This window comes from Aplysia californica, unplaced genomic scaffold (assembly GCF_000002075.1).
Source record: "Aplysia californica isolate F4 #8 unplaced genomic scaffold, AplCal3.0 scaffold00473, whole genome shotgun sequence".
Classification (NCBI taxonomy): domain Eukaryota; kingdom Metazoa; phylum Mollusca; class Gastropoda; order Aplysiida; family Aplysiidae; genus Aplysia; species Aplysia californica.
In genome coordinates, this window is record NW_004797743.1 from 305991 (window position 1) to 323961 (window position 17971).

General features: G+C 40.1%; 1 protein-coding gene across 1 annotated transcript in view; it reads right to left on the reverse strand.

The window, feature by feature from the left end:
• LOC101847895 (actin cytoskeleton-regulatory complex protein pan1) overlaps window positions 1–17971 on the reverse strand; it is a 34701-nt gene that overhangs the window by 14598 nt on the left and 2132 nt on the right. Inside the window, exons 2-10 of the mRNA XM_035971631.1 lie at window positions 13452–13537; window positions 12538–12623; window positions 9615–10480; window positions 8119–8307; window positions 6855–7025; window positions 4125–4658; window positions 3133–3347; window positions 1976–2131; window positions 298–430 (exon numbers count right to left, since the gene is read on the reverse strand). Of these exons, the coding sequence (XP_035827524.1) occupies window positions 298–430; window positions 1976–2131; window positions 3133–3347; window positions 4125–4658; window positions 6855–7025; window positions 8119–8307; window positions 9615–10480; window positions 12538–12623; window positions 13452–13537 (2436 nt within the window). The remainder of the gene's footprint in view (window positions 1–297; window positions 431–1975; window positions 2132–3132; window positions 3348–4124; window positions 4659–6854; window positions 7026–8118; window positions 8308–9614; window positions 10481–12537; window positions 12624–13451; window positions 13538–17971) is intronic.

Sequence of the window (17971 nt, forward strand, 5' to 3'; positions counted from 1 at the left end):
CATATCCACTTTGCGATGCAAAAAAGACCAAAAACTATAACAAATTTTTTTTAAATTAAGAGCAAATTTTTTAAAAACCCAACAAATGTTTCAGTTACATTTACGAAAGATGACTATGAAGCCAGAAATTCGCTTTGATCATGTAATAGAGCCTTATACACATTCTCTGGCAGACAGCCTTTGAAATATGAAAATAGAACAAATGCTTCCCCCCCCGCCCCAACACATACACAATTCGAAATTTACAGAGAGAGATATTTTAACAATCAAATTCCATTCCCTGAAAAAAAAACATACCTTGAAAGCAAGATCCTTCAACGAAATACCCTCTGAGGACACCACATCAAATTTGGACGTCTTGACAAAGGTAGCCTCTCCCTCATCATAAAAGTCTTTGGTTCTCTTCATGAAGTGACCATCGTAGCCCCGGCTAAAAGAAAAAGGGCACAATAGAGACAATGTAATATATAACAAGGAAAATGTAAAAAAATCAAAGATAAAGCTACAATTTTTTTTATCGTGTTTTAAAAAAATGTACCCCTCTTTTGGAATATCAAACAGTTCAGCTTCTAAAATATGAGATAGACTTCAACAAAAGTTAAGGACCACTTGCAAACACTGAGTGGTCTTCTTGGGTCGACCTACATGTGGGCGCTCTTGGATGGATCCAGTGGCTTGATGGCACTGCTTCAGGCGGACAATGACTAAGTGTGACACGACAAGCCCTCTGGCAACTGGGCAACTTCTCGGGCTCCAACTCCATCCTGCAGCCATGCCATAGCTCTGGCACCATCGAAGTCTCCCAACTTTCGTCTTGGTTGTATGTCGATGCGATACTGGATTTTGAGCAAACTGCAGCTTATATTGCCACCAAAGTGAGCACAGTTCGAGACCGTACGTCCGTTTATGACGTGCACTAGAAATATTAACTGAGGAATGTCCCCGGTGTCGCACTCAAGTCGATAAAAAACAGCAAATGTGACTAAAATTCCCTGATGATTTGCGTGCAGCACGTGGTGGTTTTGCACCTATGGGAAGCTTTGCAGTACGCATCGGTAACCCACCAACACTTTCACAGCAAAAAATTTTGAAACATACCTTCCCGTCTTTTTTTTCCGGATTTAAAAAAAATCAAGCCTGTCTGTCAAGGTGGTCCTTAACTTTTGTTGAAGTCTGTATCATGAACCCCACCCACCTAAGAGCCTGTTTGAACTATACAATGTAATCTTCTTAATCTATAATTTGCATGGCGAAGAAACCATTCTAAAAATAAAAAATCTGCCTTAGAATCCTGTTTCAGCTCAGGGAAATAAGCTGGACAAAACATAAAAATGTTAAGCAAAGAATACTAATTCCAACGAGCCAGTTTTGGTACAGTATGAGCAAGTTATTTAATTCTCATATTATAGTTATGACTATCAGGTTTTCATACATTACCCATCTATTTTGTCAAATCAAAAAAATAATGATCTTGACCAGCAACTTAAAAATATGATATTAAGGGTAGATCGCCAATTGAACTTTCAACTCGTCCTGTTTATTTCAAAGTTTCCTTTGATATGTCCGAGTTTCAACTCCATTTCGTATTACTTACTTCCAAAATTCCCATACAGTTTCTGAGTTGATTTCGCCCATTCAAAATTTTTTTTAAAAGCACCACTCTACTTTCACTTTATAGTCTCATTTTCAGTCATATCTAGTCAGACATTCTGCCTAAACCTAAAGGAAATGCATACCACGGCAACGTCAGGCATGCGCTCAGTATAAAACATCGCGAACTACTACCCCAATAGCGATTTGGGAGGCACGGAACAACTCCACTCCAGAGGGTAAGTGGGTAAGAAAGACTAAATCAAAATATTTACATCAGTCACAATATCATCAATATAATAGTCATAATATACGCTTTATAGGTAGTAAAAACAAATCCAGAAAGCGACCCATCTCATCGAAGACGAACACGAGATGCACTCACTTGAGCATGGCAGGGTAGAGTGTCTGCGTGTAATAGAGAGGGTTGACCTCCTGCAGGCACACGACGTCCCCGTCCAGGTAGTCCAGCTCCTTCATCATCAAGTTGTGCCTATAGGTCTGGTCCAAGTACTGCGGCTCCGTAAAAGAGTAGTCCCATCTAGTTGGAGCAAAGAGAAATATATGTCGACTCAATAACAGTTGTTTAGATTTAGTGCAGGGAAAAAGACGGTGGATAGTGACAACAGAGGGAAAGAAAAGAAGGACCAAAGGTGCTTATTGAAGCACCCATCAAGAACAGATGTATGAAAGGATGACAATTGACATACATCGACATCCGTGTTCTTCAGTTTAGTTTTAGTAAGAGTTCTACGGCGCTTGCAACACGATTAGGTCATATGAGTGCTGAAGAGGTGTTACAAGAGAGTAAGAAGAAACAAAGAAATGAGAAGAGAGATAAGGACAATAGAAGTTTGACAGTAAAAAAGGAGCAAACCACACCAGAGCACCCGTCAACTATCCACAAAGCAGTTTTATTGGAGCAACCATATGTATGACGGGACAAAAAATGTCACAAATGGACACCCAAGTCAAAAATTTTGCACAGCAAAATACAGCACACAAGCATTTTTCTTAGTTTGGCCATATACATCAAGAATATTTCATTTTCATGTTATACAATAGTCCACACTGTCACTTGAAACAACTCCAAAAGAGGTGCTTGATCATTATAAGTCACAAACAAGGACAATTTAGACATCAGTCGAATTTGCTCTTATAGCCACCTGACCAGAACAACCATCAAATGATGAATCCCCCCCGTATTTCTTTCTGTCAAAATGACACCATCAAAGACATCCGCCTGTCTTAAACGACGACTTTTCTCCTTCACAAAGGATAGCTGTCTTCGACAATTTCGACTGTATTTTTAAAAGAACGTTTTTTGCCCAAGCATAAACAGAGTTAACATAATTTCTGATTTAGGGAAGCAAAATTTTTCTTAACTCAAAAAAATTGAGATTGTTTTACATATTTATAATACAAATTAGAATTACACTGAAAATATGTTTTCATGCTAAACAATTCCTTAAGGGCCAAATGATATATAAACAGTAAACAATTCAAATCCAAACTTGAAGATTATGTTAGATGAAATTTTACCTTCTCAGATGGCAGTCAGCTAGAATATTGTAGGTGACCACGCTGAAACAGAATGCTGGATCCATCATTTCTATGGGGAAGCTAGGATTTTGGATGAACTTTCTTTTGTCGATGGCTGGCGAAGACGGCACATATTTGTCAGGATTACTGCCCAGAAGAGGTGGTTTTGCTGGTGTTGACGTTGTTAATGGGGATGAATTGACCTGTCCTGAACCCTGTGAAGAGAAAAAAATGTTACATGCTGTCCCAAAATCAACTCAGTTTTAGAGCAAATTAACTGCAAAAATAGAAAATGTCAAGAACTGAAACGTATTTCGAAAGGAACAAATTTCTTGATCTACTTATGAAAGGGCATATAGATAAACAACATGCACAGATTTTCTCATGATATCAACTATCCTTAAAGGCAGATTGTGCACAACTCATACGAACATGCAGCGTGTAAAATAGCAAGTTAGAATGACAACACCCGATGCAAGCTCCACAAACATTTGGAGAGTGTCTTATCAATCTGCTCTTTGTATTCAACTATTCATATATTATTTCTTTTTAAGCCTGTCTACTCTTTACCTTCAATTGGAAATAAGAATGAAGAAAACTAAAACTTTTTTCCCTGAGATACAAAAAAATATGTAAACCTGAATTTGACATCTCACTTACTATATCAACACTGATGCAAACTTAATTTCGCCACTCTGCCATCTCAGGCTGTCCCTACTAAAATGGGCTTCTATCCTAATTGTCACCTATTTTTTACAGTACTTTTATGTCTTCAGCGCAAGAGTTGAAAATCAACTCAGATGCAGTCATGAGGTAATGTAGGCGACAATAAAAGGCATTTGTACTTTCCTATAAAATACTTTGGTTTCACACAGCAAAAGGAAAAGTGTACTGGGTCTGCATCTTATCTTTCCAAGTAAATATGCCCCACCTCGTAACACCAAATGGCATCCAGCAAGATATCTATGACCAAAACAAGCTTTAACACTAACCTGAATGGTGCCGTTTGGCTTGGCGGCAGGTGTTGGAATGAGCTGATTAGGCGCCAGTAGTGCTGATGGTGTGCTTGATTCTGTGGAGGGAGCCGGAGGGGCAGGAGCTGAGGGGACAGATGACGAGTTGGCTGAGGGAGGCGGAGGCTGCTGCTGATTGTCATTAACAACTGGAGGAGCTGCGGGTTCAACTGAAGACGAAGACGAGGTGTCTGTCGCTGCTGCCGGAACTGGAGTTGTGCTTTCTGCAGTGGCCGATGCTGCTGCAGGCAGGCTGTTCTGTTGGGCTGTGGGAGGGGGGACTGCTGCTACTTCTGTAACAAGTGGGGGAGCAACAGGGTCCGCTTCCTTGGGAGAGGAAGAGGCCGAGGTATCCATAGGGGGCTCTGTTGCTTCAGAAGGTGGTTGGTCCATGGAGGTGGAGTCCATGGACACAGCATCGCTGATGTCCAGTCCACGGGAAGAGAGACCGGTGATATCAGAGGCTGCTTCACTTCCCACTTCAACCATGGTAGAAGACGTCTCATCCCTATCCTATATGGAGACAAAGCACAAACATGGCATGTGACAACTTCAAGGACTCAAGTTGTATAAAGTTAAAGCTTTCCCAAGAATATAATTTTCATCCTTTCCAAGATTTAAATGGAAAACAAGATACACATTTTTGCTCCATAATTCACTCTGCTCTGTCAAATATTTATTGATTTGAGAAGCTGCTCCTCAAAGTACCAGACCCATCTTTTAAATGTTCTACAAAACCTTTGCACAAAGCAAATTGTGGCTAACACAATAATTAACTTTACCCGAGTCAAAAACAGGGCCAAGAAAACAATAGACAAAATCTCAAAACCGTCAATTAATAAAAATCCGCCTCTTCTCCCTGCATTTGTCCTTACAGAAATAAACATTTGCTTGCTGTCTTTTTGTGTGTGAGTGAGTTCACTATATAGTAGGGCAGTACCCCGGTAGCAAACCCGCTCGTGCTCACAAGCCCCTAGTTCAAGTCACAAGCCTCAAATCACTAGGTCAAATCATCAAATCAAATCACCAGCATGATAAGTTGAGTCTAGCGCAAACTGTAACCTCCTTGGTCTAGTCTAAACTTCAAGTCCACAGCAACTAGCAATCCGCGAAGCCACTCGTGTCAGGCCCCCTCATCATCCCCACCCTACTTGCTATCCGCGAAGCCACTTATGTCAGAAAGAGAGAGAGGGGGAGAGTGAGAGATCTCGCACACAGAGTCACTGCGCGGCATGGCGCTGTAGTTTACTCGATTAATCGGAGGCCTGCGCAAGCCTCAAGTCCCGTCCGCTGCCACAGGCCTCACAATTCACATAGTACTGATTTGCGCTAGGCTTAGAGATTTGCCCCAGGACAAGCTCCAAACCTGACCTGCTGACTTGTACTGTCTCGATACACCGAGCGAGCGGCACGGGCTCGATGGCGTAGGACCGTCTTGATGGCGACAAGACAGTCCGATGTGTTCAAACAGCAAGTCAGTACTGTTCGCTGTGTGAACTTTGAACCGTGGAGGAAGGGAGAGGCAGGGCTTGTTTTGGTGCAAGGCGTAGAGAGCTGAAGTTATTTTTAACTTCCCGCCGTTGATCTGCTAAGCGAATGGATAAGTGAGAGGGAGCGTGGTATTGTAGTAACAGAGACCTAGGTTTCTGGTAGTAATAAGAATAAGTTGACTTAGATTACCCTAAAATGGAAAACTCCAGGGGTCGTTGTGATTGGCTTTTGTATCGTATGTATGTAACCTATTTTACACTCACAGTGACATAATACAGAACATTTAGGAGACGGGCTAGGCCTACTTCAACCCAATGTCAGGGCCAACCTGGGCTGAGAGGGAACAACGCCCCAGCAGAAAGACGGAGGTTCTCAGTAAAAATTTCTCCCCATACGGGAATCGAACTGAGGTCTTTTGCGTGCGACGATGAAGCGCTTGGCTCATGCACATTAAAAATAAACAGGCCTTAACATCATTAGAATAGCCGATCCAATATTAATTTTTAAGTGCATTGAACAGAGCTTTTTGTTTTTTACAACCGAACTATGAAAAAAACAACAACCGATCTTGCACTTTTGGTGCAAGCCTCTCAACGCAAATAACCAGAGAATCTATAATATGTACTGAGCGCACAGCCACGAGAGTTTGCGACGTCACGACACAGTACAGCAGGACTGTCCGCGAGTCACAACTCACCGGAAGTTCCCTCCGGTAGCAAGCGGGAGGCAAATCAAACCACAAGCCTGCTCGCAAGACTCTAGCGCAAGACTTCCGCTGTTTTACAAGCCTTCGATTAACCGAGCAGAATCCAGCCCTACTATATAGCTAGATACAAGTGGGTCATTTTGGAAGGAGTATTACGCTCAGATAAAGAGGCAATGACAAGGAGAGAAGATAGAAACATACACCAAAGCAAAAACTGACTTGCACATCACAGCAAAGACGACCACTTTTGTATGGCTCTACAATGCAAGAGGTCACATCTTGTCCAAGTGCATGTCGAGCCTAATAATTAATACACCCCCCCCCCCCCCAAACACATACACACACACTGGGAGAAAAATACAATCAATTCAAACAGAAATCCTGAAGTATTCATTCACCTATTTCTGGACTTCATGGGCAGAAATTTTAAGTCAGAAACTTCCAGATATTTCGGGAAGGTTTGATTGCCAAACTAGCTTAAACAGTAACAGAAGAAAGCTGAACACACTCACTCTATGGATAGTTGTGTACTGTTTGGCTAGCTCGGCCTCCGTTAGAGGCACAACCACCGGGATCTCCACTGGAGCGGGCATGGCCTTCTCCGCAACTGGCTCTGTGGACTCTGTAGGGGCTGCGGGGGGATCTTCTTTCACAGGGGTGGCTTTCGCAGCCAACTCCGTCACCTGCAAATGAAGGAAAAGAGGTATGGAACTCATCACTTTAGAGAAATATGGCAATAGTCTAAAGTGTGTGTGCTAGGCATCTTTTTAATCCATCTCATTTCAACTAGAAAACAGTCACATTCAAAGCTGACAAACAGCTGGGACTGAAGAGAACAATTTACACATTGACAAAACTTATTTCCGGAAAGAAATAATTGGAATATGTTCAATCCATTATATACATGTATAATTTTATGGACAATCTGAATGCAAATGAGGAAATGTCATTTACTATTGAAATTTAATAAGTGATGGAAGATTTTATAACTAAGCTCTAACTTGTGGTGTCTATCCAGTCTCATCAGGTGAGGGCCACATATGAACCCCTGAAACTTTCGAGGAGCCATCCTATAGGTGTGGAAGGAAATCATACAACTCCTCAGCCGATGGTACATTAAGGAAAGCGGCGGCTTTTCAGATATATCTTGATAAGTAAAGCCCTCAGATAAAGCACTTTTGCAAGGAGGTATAAACAGGCAAACACCTTCTCAAAGGTCACATCGATATCAACGGCTAATTATTGAAAATAAACAACCCGTACACAGTATTTTGAAAGACATCTCTAGGTGTATTCCCCTTAAGTTCCTCAAAACCAACCAAAGATCTGGTTTCAATGGCTACTCAAGAACAATAATGTGCCTTTGACCTTTCAAATACAGCCAGCCCCCTGTATAAGACAATCACCAGTGCAAGAAGCCACTTCTCATTTTCTTCCTAAAGTTTTGTTTTTTTTACATTATAATGAAACCATGTAAGAAAACCACTTCCCTCCTTGAAAATGGGTGGACGTCGCAGACAGTTTCGATTGTAATTCAAAAAAGCGTAGTCTTTTTAGTTATTTTGAACTAAACAGCAGTTATTTTTCTATAATAAATAAAGGCAAAGAATACTCGATGATACTCTGTGTGTTGGATCTATCTTGTGAGAATTCTTGTCATCTCCACCTTTAAGATAATGCTACAGAGGTCAACAGAAAATGGTGAGCAGGCCAACATAGCTAACCAGTCTGGATTTGAATATCCCTGCTCAAAACTAACAGTGATGTATTCAGTACCTCCTTGCTGTCTGGAGCGGGCACATCATCTTTATTAACAACCACAAAGTCCTGAAGCTCTGCTTCTTCCTGTGCTGATTCAGCCTGGACAGGCTCTGAAGTTCTCTGGCGTTTTGTGACATTTTCCTCATCAGCATCGTCATCATCAAGTTTACGCTTCTTACTTGGGCTTGGTCCATCCTTGGGCTCCTGTAACAGTGACAAAAAGGGGGATTAGAATAAGCTCTTTCATAAAATGTCATTCAAAAGCAACAAGCAAAAAAACAAAAATAAAGCACCTGTTAAAAATAAGCAAGCACCCACAGTGAAAAGTTATACATTGTTACAAGGGCTTTTCATCACAATATGCAAGGGACCCCAAAAAGCCCTCTTAGCTGTGACCACTTTTACTTACAGAAAAACAACATTAAGAGTTAGTTTGAATGAAGGAAATTATTGAGGACTGGGTTTCCTGTTATGATGATCAACTCTAATTTTAGGGAGGAAAGCATTATAAGAAAAATACCGAAACTGAGATAATGGGCACACTGCTGAGAAAAGAAAAATAAAGAGCAATGGGAAAATATCAAAGTCTTACATTCATAGCACAATTTGCCTAAAGGCTGAGCTGACTCTGTCTGACCCATGGACTTCACAATTTTTAAATTTAAAACAAGAAAACAAAGGCAGGGAACAAACTCTGATGCTTAACCCTACAAAATAACAATACATGAGTCACATCCCCTTTCACAACTTGCCAAGGTTCTAAAGAAAATCTCCAACTTTCCTCATCTTCTTTGAGCAACTTCATTAAGACATAATATCTTTACACTGTACACATATCTTAGTTTCTTTTTAGAATTTCCATCAATATTAATAGTAATTTGAATAGGCCATTAAGAACTCTGTACATATAATTCAGCCAAAAAACAGTATCTTCAGAGAAAGATTTAATGCAAAACAGTTCGACTAGACTCCCCCAAAATAATAATGCCTGACTTCAGACATAAAAGTATACAATTATCTTCGCTATAACGACCACATTTCTTTATTAATAGGACACACATGATGACTAGATGTTTTACTGTATTTCATGAAAATAAAATCTAAAAGCACGACACAATCAAATACTGACCCACTTTCTATGGAAAACACTAACATGACAATGACAGAATTGCTCATCGTGTATGAAATATCTGTCCATGTTAAGAAAAATGTAACAAACAGAAATGACAGCCAAAGAACAGTACCTTTTAAAAAACCCAAGGAGTAATACGTAATCGCAATCTAGCCATAATGCCATCTTCAGTTAACCAGAAAAGAAAAAAAAAGAAGAAAAGAATACCATAACATGACCACACTTAATCTTCACTGCCACCAAAGAGGATTTGAGGAAAGTCAAGAGAGTTGAGCTAAAAAATCATTCTTAGCATACCACAGGATGTTTAAAGAACTGTAATTCCAGTCAAACATTCATAGTTATGCATAGAAGAAAGGTTTTTAAAATCAAATCAAACCTCAGATTGTTGTGCCTCTGTATCCATTTCTTCTACTTTCTTTTCTTCTTCTTTTTCCTCTTTCTCTTCTGCTGCTTCAACATCCTTAGAGTCTGTTTTGTCTTCGCCTTGAGTCTCAGAATCAGTCTTTTGCTCAGCTTGGGGGGCGGTCTCTGCTTCCATAGGCTCCTCTGCTTTGGTAGCCTCCATCTCATCCGCCTCCACAGGTTTTGAGGCTTCCTCCTCTTCAGCTGCAGCTGACCCTCGACCCCTACGAGAGGAGCGGGCAGGTGTTACTGACTTTGGGGTGGCCTCAGCTGATCGTTGGCCGCGTCCACTCCTGCGGCCACCCGAGGCCGGTGTCTCTGCACTCTTCGCTGCAGTTCCTCTGCGCCCTCTGCCACTCGGCGTTTTGTCCTCCTCCACATTTTCAGGAGCATTCTCTACTTCTGCCAGTTTTCCCTCTCCCTGTCCGATTTCTGCACTGTCTTCTTTCTCCTTGTTCTCCTCCTCTTCCACTGCTTGACCCCGGCCTCCTCTTTTTCCAACTCGTGGGGACGGTGACACACTGGACTTTCCACCCCTACCTCGTCCTGTCTTCGCTTTCGGCTCTTCAGCTACTTCCTCCTCTTCGTCCTCGTCTTCCTCTTCATTCTCTGCTTCAGCTGCCTTTCCTCTTGCTCCTCTACTCGCCCCTCGTGCACCTTTGCCTCTCCCTCCCTTTCCCCTTCCTCGTCCCCTGCCTCCTCTCTGGGGCTTCTTCTCCTCTTCCTCCTCCTCCTCCTCTTCTTCCTCTACATCATCTGGTTCAGGTTCTTCCTGCTTCTTTCCTTTGGCAGCAGAGCGGCCTCTACCACCTGAACGGCCTCTGCCAGACGTTTCAGCTTCTGCAAAACAAACAAAATTTTCTTCAAACATACTAAAATGCCCAACATATATCTCTTCCAACAGGAAATAGCAATACAAAAATTATGAGGCATCACATATCATTTCAGTTGATAAAACAGTCAGCCGTTAGGTCACTTCTCATGACATCACATCTTATGATAAAAAATTAAACTGTTAATAACCATGACAAAATAAATTTGAAACGATCATATTTCCAGCCTTACTAATATCATAATCTAATAGTCTTGCATTAGTATCATAGCTGCCACTCAGAAATTTTTTAAAAGGAGGAAATTCACGTGAAGGCACTCTCCGAAATCAGCGAGATCCAGAGGCAATATATACTGGAAAATCTAACCTACGGTTTTGGAAGGGAAAACTGTCATATTGTTAACCATAGGCAACTGAATTAAAATGTATTTGAATAAAAACCAAAAAAAAACCCAGAAAGGCAGTAAGTTGACTAACAAGCATTCGAGTCAATTTGACACAGTTTGGACTTGGTGACTAAAAATCCAGTGTTTTTTGCCAGCTGGTGTCTCATAAAAAGATTTCTTTCACTTTAAACTTGTACACATAGACGTAGACTCAGAGCACTATCGCATCAAGAATGCAGGCACTCATGTACAATTGCGGTCCCGTTTGCACTTAGTGCCCTTGTAGTGTGTTTCTTATTTAGAGATCTAAACTGAATTAAAATTATAGCCTAGGCTATCTAATCTAGATCTAGATCTACATTCACTTCCACAGCAGCCACAATAGCCGTAATGTAAACAAACGGGACCGCAATTGTACAGGAGTGCCGCAGGCCACGATTTCTTTAGCAGAAAACGGCTAGTTCAATTTTCTAATGAACTTTTTCAAGTCGCACACCGGCTGCTTCTTTCTCATTCCAGCTCCTTTTATTTTTGCATTCTGCTTCAATATCTCTCGAATTTCCGCCAATTTCAATGACAACTCGGCACGCTAATGTCCCGATGCCCGATCGACACTGTGTTGCTCCACAACAATAAACAATGTGAAACTAGCGCTGGGCCTAGAAGAACGGAAGTAGAAAGCTACGGGCGGACACGCGCAAGCCGCGTTTTCGTCTCTCTCCCGGTTCGGTGTTTTTCGCGGGGAAAAAAAAGTATGAAATTTGCAACCAAGAGCGGTCCAGCGGAGGAAGGAGGAAAGTTGCGGAGAAAAGCTAGATGAAGCGGAGTTTCCGCTATTGAGAAGGAAAGTGGCAGCTATGCAGTATTGTCATAAATTTATTCAAAACATTCAAATCAGACATAAAATATATTAAGGAAGCAATACTAGAATCAGAAACCAAGATTTAAAAGAAACTGCATTTATGAGCGCCTGACAATTGAAGTTACAATAATTTTTTATTTTTTTTTTTTAATAGTAGAGGGTTTTACGGCGCTCGCAACTGTATATGGTCATATGAGTGCCATGGGGTGGGTGTAAACAGAGAAGTCTTTACAGGGAATCAGACTTAGACTGCTCACCTCTCTAGCTTCAACAGCACAAGGTCTGCTTCGACTATCAAGGCACCCCAAAATAGCTGGTCACAAGAGAGTGACAAACATACAAAAGAAGTATAGGAAATAACAATAGTAAGGATTAGGAAAGAAAAAGCAGCAGTTCCCTGTTGTAGATCAGGCACAGTTATGGGCGTGACATGAGTCAGCCCATATACAATTCTACTATGCTTGAACAAGAAATGTCCCCCCTTTGGGAATGGCCTAAAGACACTTCAGTCAGTGGCACTGCCCCAGGGGGTATTCACAATAACTGTTTAAAAAAATTATAAGTAATATTCAAAGCTGACTTGTCCAACTCTTTAGACACTAAGCCAAACCACTAATGTATTGTCATGACATCACACAAAATTCCTCGTACAAAAAGAAAATCTCTGGCAGTACCATGACACCCAGAAAGATTTTTAAGAAGGTACAGGAAATTAAAGGAAAACACAAAATGCCATACGAGAAGCAGAACACAAAAAGCACTGACACTTGCCTTAGGGAAATCTTTGACTATAAGATAAGACTTGCACAAAACTCACCAGCTGCAGCTTGACGCCCACGTTTTGTAGGGAGTTCTTGAGGCTCGCCTATTGGAACATCTTCTGCCTCTTCTTTCTTGGCACCCCTACAAAAATGAGGAAAATATCACATTTTACCCACATTCATAGCATTGATTCAGTAACGTGTTAAAAACTTATCAACCCAGAATTATTGCATTATTTTTGTTTTACTTCAAGCCGTTTACAGTTTTGTTATCTTGATCTTTTTATTTTAGCAGCAAAAGAGAAATGTTCCAACACAATAATGGTTATAAAGTGATGGTAAAAAGCAATACCTACAGGAATGATAGAGTGAGGTAACAAGACACACCAACGGCATCTCTCAGTCAAACACCTGTATTCAAACAAACTCTTCTTTTCCATTTTATATGTGACTCAAAATCAGTTCATTAATGAACTGGTCAGAACATCAGACCTCATTCATGACCTGATTGTTTATTCTTTGCAGGATGTCTACCATTCAGGCCCTCTTGCAAAACACAACAAGTTGTCACAACAGTTTTAAATAAGACAAGCGAACTGCCTTAGGGCATAAAATATGCTTCCGAAACTACAACCAGCTATGTCTGCACTGAAGATACACATTGGCTGAATTTCTCTTTTCTTTTTTTTTAAACAATTAAAGGCTACAAATTCAGTGCAACAATAAACAAAAATGAAGTGAAACCCAGACATCATTCTCTTACAAGCTGTGACACATACACACAAGCTTTTCCTAATAGTGTAGAAAAAGAAACAAGAAATCTAGAAATAAGGAACAAGATAGAAGTCAATTATATGGGTCAATTTTGGTAAAAATCATAATGATAACTGACAACTCATCACACTAAATAATTTTCTCACGAGAACAATAAATGCTATCTTTTCCTTTAGGCAACCACACAAATACCTACCTCCTTCCACGGCCTGACTTGGCTGCTGGCTCTGGAGTTGAAGACTCCTCTTTTGCAGCCAAACTTCTTCGAGTGACTCTCGGCATCTAAAGTTTAAAAAATACAGATTAACATATTCAATAATAGCATATAAATTACAAATTTTGGAAAACAATGTCCCTACAAAGTAGGAAAACTGAAGCACAATGACAATGCAAAGTACATACTTTCGTTTCTTTCAACTTGAAGTTCTTCAACTTAAATATTTTCCATTAACACGACTTTCAATATCATAACTTTGATTGGACAAGGAAAAAATTATCCAGCAGCCTTATGTGCATTTATCATATCAAATAACAGACTGAGCTTTAAACAGCAGAAGTAGACTATAGAATAACAGAAAAAAATGAGAATTAAGTTTTGTAAATTAAAGTGAAAATTCCTCCAAAAGTTCATATGGCATCTATTATCCCTAAATTAATACTTACATTAATGAGGATATGCAAAAATATACTTCTAACAGACAAGATGGGTAGTAATTCAATTCAACAGCTTTTTCAAAGATATGTACTAGATCTACTAACTTATAAACAACACAGATGTGTAAAGATTAATATTTCTCTAGCAAGATGTTTTTTTAATTTTTGAAAATCAGTCAATAAATATAAAAGTTATGGCTGTGCACATGTCAGAAATTGTGGGTATTTGGAACAAAATTCCTAAAATAATGGAGAGCGGGAATAAAGAAGGGGAAACGGAGCCAAAATACTAAACACTAAGATATTATAACAGATTATTTCAATGAACAGAATGAGCGGGTACTTACATGATTTGGGGGCAAAGAAATTGAAAACTAATTAATTTAAGTTGTATTCTCCATAAATAGTTAATAAAAGCAAATAACTAATTGTTTACATTTCAATCAAAAAACAAATGAACAAGGCATGATGATAGACATGTGTCCATTCTGTCACAACAACAGTTATTTGTGTTTCAAAAGATAGAAAAAAAAGGTTTGAATGCTTGATTATATTTATACAAACTCAAATTGATAATGTGCATAATCAACAAAAAGGTCAGTCAGATTTATAACTTATAGATATTTGAGCATGGAGGATATAATGTTTCTCCCCCCCATCCATACCATGAAAATATGCTCTCAAACTATAATATTGCATCATGACGATCTTATGTGTGTAGCCTACTTGTGTAATCATGGTTATTCTACTACTTCATCATTATGAGTAAAAGTGAATAAGCCTACAATGTATGCATACATCTATGGAAATCTACCTCAAGGTAATCTTCATTCAGATTTAGCCAAAACATTAAAATACAATATGCGAGGCATCACGGTGAAATCAGGCGTTTGCCAAAATAATGAATTCGAAGAAATCTGCATTTTTCGGCCAGTTTGGATTTTTTTTCAATTATTTTTTTGGGCTCAGCACCGTGTACGTCCATTCAAAAACATTCTTTCATAAAACTTCTACCACCAATGACTCTAGAAATTAAAAAAAAATAATTTTGTACTATTGGATCTGTCTTCCGTAGACTGTTAAACCAATGTTTTTATATTGGGTTAAGAGCGCGCCCCCCCCCCCTCCCCCCCGGCCGCTGTGAAATTTATAAGGGGGTTTCCTGGGAGAGGCTCGCCCCTTTCCTAGCCATAAAAGTCAGTGGGTATTTAAAAAAATCAGTAATGTTATCCTGGGTACATGGCAAGATTTCAGTATTTCCAACAGCTGAAGCTGAAAAACAAGGAATATTCTGTGAGGGGTCTGGGGGCCATATAGGCCCCCATCAGCGTCCAGGGATCGTGTCCTGGAGGGGGGCTCAGGGGACAAAGCACCCGTAGAAATTGAAATTTAGTGCTTTTAGAGGGTTGAAAATGGCATTTGGGAGTCTGTCTGAAGAGATTGCCAAACTAACCATAACATCTATTTTTTCACCAAATTTTTTTCTTGCTTAATTTCTGTACCTACTTATCTTTCCATTGCTAGCAATGTTTAAGAGCAGGTTCCCCTTGCCATTGCTACTATAAATTAACATATATCCCACCATTAACAGAGACAGACATGAACCTTGACAATACAGTTTTACCATACGTATACACCCTAATTTTCCTCCATACTCACATTTTTTAAATGTCAAAGGTCCCAACAGCAGAGCATCACTTCGAATCACTTTTTATTTGTTTTAATGCATAAGCTCCCGTTAAATCATAGCACTGACGATTTCTCTAGATCTAGACAAATTTGCAAAGAAAGTTCTTTCTGAAAGTGATTTTCTGTCTAAAAGTAGCCTACACATTATTTTACTTGATCAAAGTGAAGAGTTTCCAGTCGCGCTAACAATCCGAAGATAGAAAGAAAGGAGGACATTAGCACAAAAAGTTCGCTATCATGGCTAGCCAGATTTTGAGCAACCTGCAGGTAAAAATGTATTGCCGACCAACCCGAAATGAATGCATAGTGGGATAACTGCCAAAGACATGATATGACATCTGGCAGGTGTCTATAATAACTTAAAACATTAATTTCATATACTTAAACTGCCAAGACAATTGACCGTAAATATCCTAAACTTATGCAAGACGATACAAAGGCGAGCACTGACCCTTTGCTACGTAATTTCGGTAGCCATATGCTATCGCACATTTTTACAGATGGAGCAGCAAATACAGAACTGTCAAAAAGTACGGACTGTAACCATACACGGAAGATTGGGAGCACCATCATTTGGACAAAAAATTTGACCCTCACAAAATCATTTTAGAATCTTGCTTGGTTCAAAATAATTGGGGGGGGGATGTGAGTGTGTGTGTGTCGGTAGATTGGTAGAAGTTTCAGTTATTTTACTCATGGACCCGTCTCAAGATTAGTTCTAAAGCACTATTCCTTGTTCATTTTTATCTACTTAATACACAAATTTTGATTTTACTATATCCTCTGCAGATTATTAGTTATAAGATATGGACATTTGTATACAAACTATTAAATTTCAAACTATCACAATAGGATCAGTGGCGTAACAATACTTGACTTGTTTGTAACAACATGGGGGGGTTCAGGGGGCATGCCCCCCTGACTTCAAAAAAAAAGTCTAGGGGGTTTCAGGTTTGATTTGCAAGGGTCTTACTGAGTAAGTGGCCGTATATGTATTCTGCAGCAAAAATTATGGTAGTTTAGTCCTCAAAACAGTGCATCTGGGGAGTGTCTATAAGCACGCAATTGCGAGCACCAAAACATTTTGTGCTGTACACACGCATTGCGTGCATCAATACATTTTTTGCTATACACACGCCATTGCACACAATTCTGAGCCGAAATGCCAAAGATTCTCAACTACCAAGATATTGCACTTATATAAATTGCGCTTTGGGCTTTTGTCCGCGCCGTGGTGGGCCCACTTTGCTGCTTTGAGTGTGATGGGGTAAGTACGTCACTATGGGGTGCGAGGTTGGTTTCATCATCGACATCTTTGTGTGTGTGTGTATGAGTTTACGTGTGTGTGCGCGCGCATGTGTGTGTGTGTACAACTTTGTTTGGGGGGGGGGGGGGGGGGGGGGGAAAGAGGAGGTACAGATGGTACTGGTACAGGCTAAATTTAAGGAACGAGAACTGCTGAGATTGTTCTTAAAGGAGGTGAGGGATGGGGGCAGAAAGAGGAGACAAAAGCAGACGACAGAAGATTGCTAGAGAGCTAGAAAGGAGGTGAATGGAGACAATCTTAGAGAAGAAAATTTTTTGGTCGCTGCCCAGATTCGAACCCGGGACCTTTGAACGAGAGGCCAACACCTTAAACCTCTAGGTCACAAGAGCCCCATGAGATTGTTCATAGATAACACAAATCAACACACACAAAAAAGAACAAAGGAAAAAAGAAGGTTGGGGGGGGGGGCACCTTTTTTAAAAACCCACTGTCAAATTTATCTGCCTCAGGCGGCCAGGCGTGGTCACTCATTGCCCAATACTTTGTCATAAATTTTGAATCAGCTCCTCACGCTGTGGACGGGACATCATTAATACTTTCACTTGTCGTTATTGTTAGTCCCTCCAAAGAATGTTTACCCAAGTTGACCAATGGGTAGGCCTAACAATTTACATTTTCAACAGTTGGTGGGGGAACCGTGATCTGCTATAACTTATAAGCCCCGCCCACAACTCATGCACAGATCATGAGTGAGGTGATCTTTCACTGTTAGGTTTACCTAATCTGTAAAGTGGTGGCGATCTGTGTGTCCATTTTACCATGGCACTCTGTCTTCATCTTCTTACTTACATAACATTTCGTTATAAATGTTACCATAGCACAAAATCAGCAACAAAAAGAAAGCTCACAAAAAAAATTAAAAAATGATCAAAACACAAAAAATAAAACTTTTTACCCCCAACCTTTTCAACAGAAAATAAAAACCCTTTTGAATAAGCCCTACAGCAGTCTAAAATCTGAGATCAGCCCCAGTTTCGATCTCAGAAGAAAATGATTTGCTTTCTTCATTTTCACCAGTCCTGCCTAAGATGGCCACCTATGTCCTA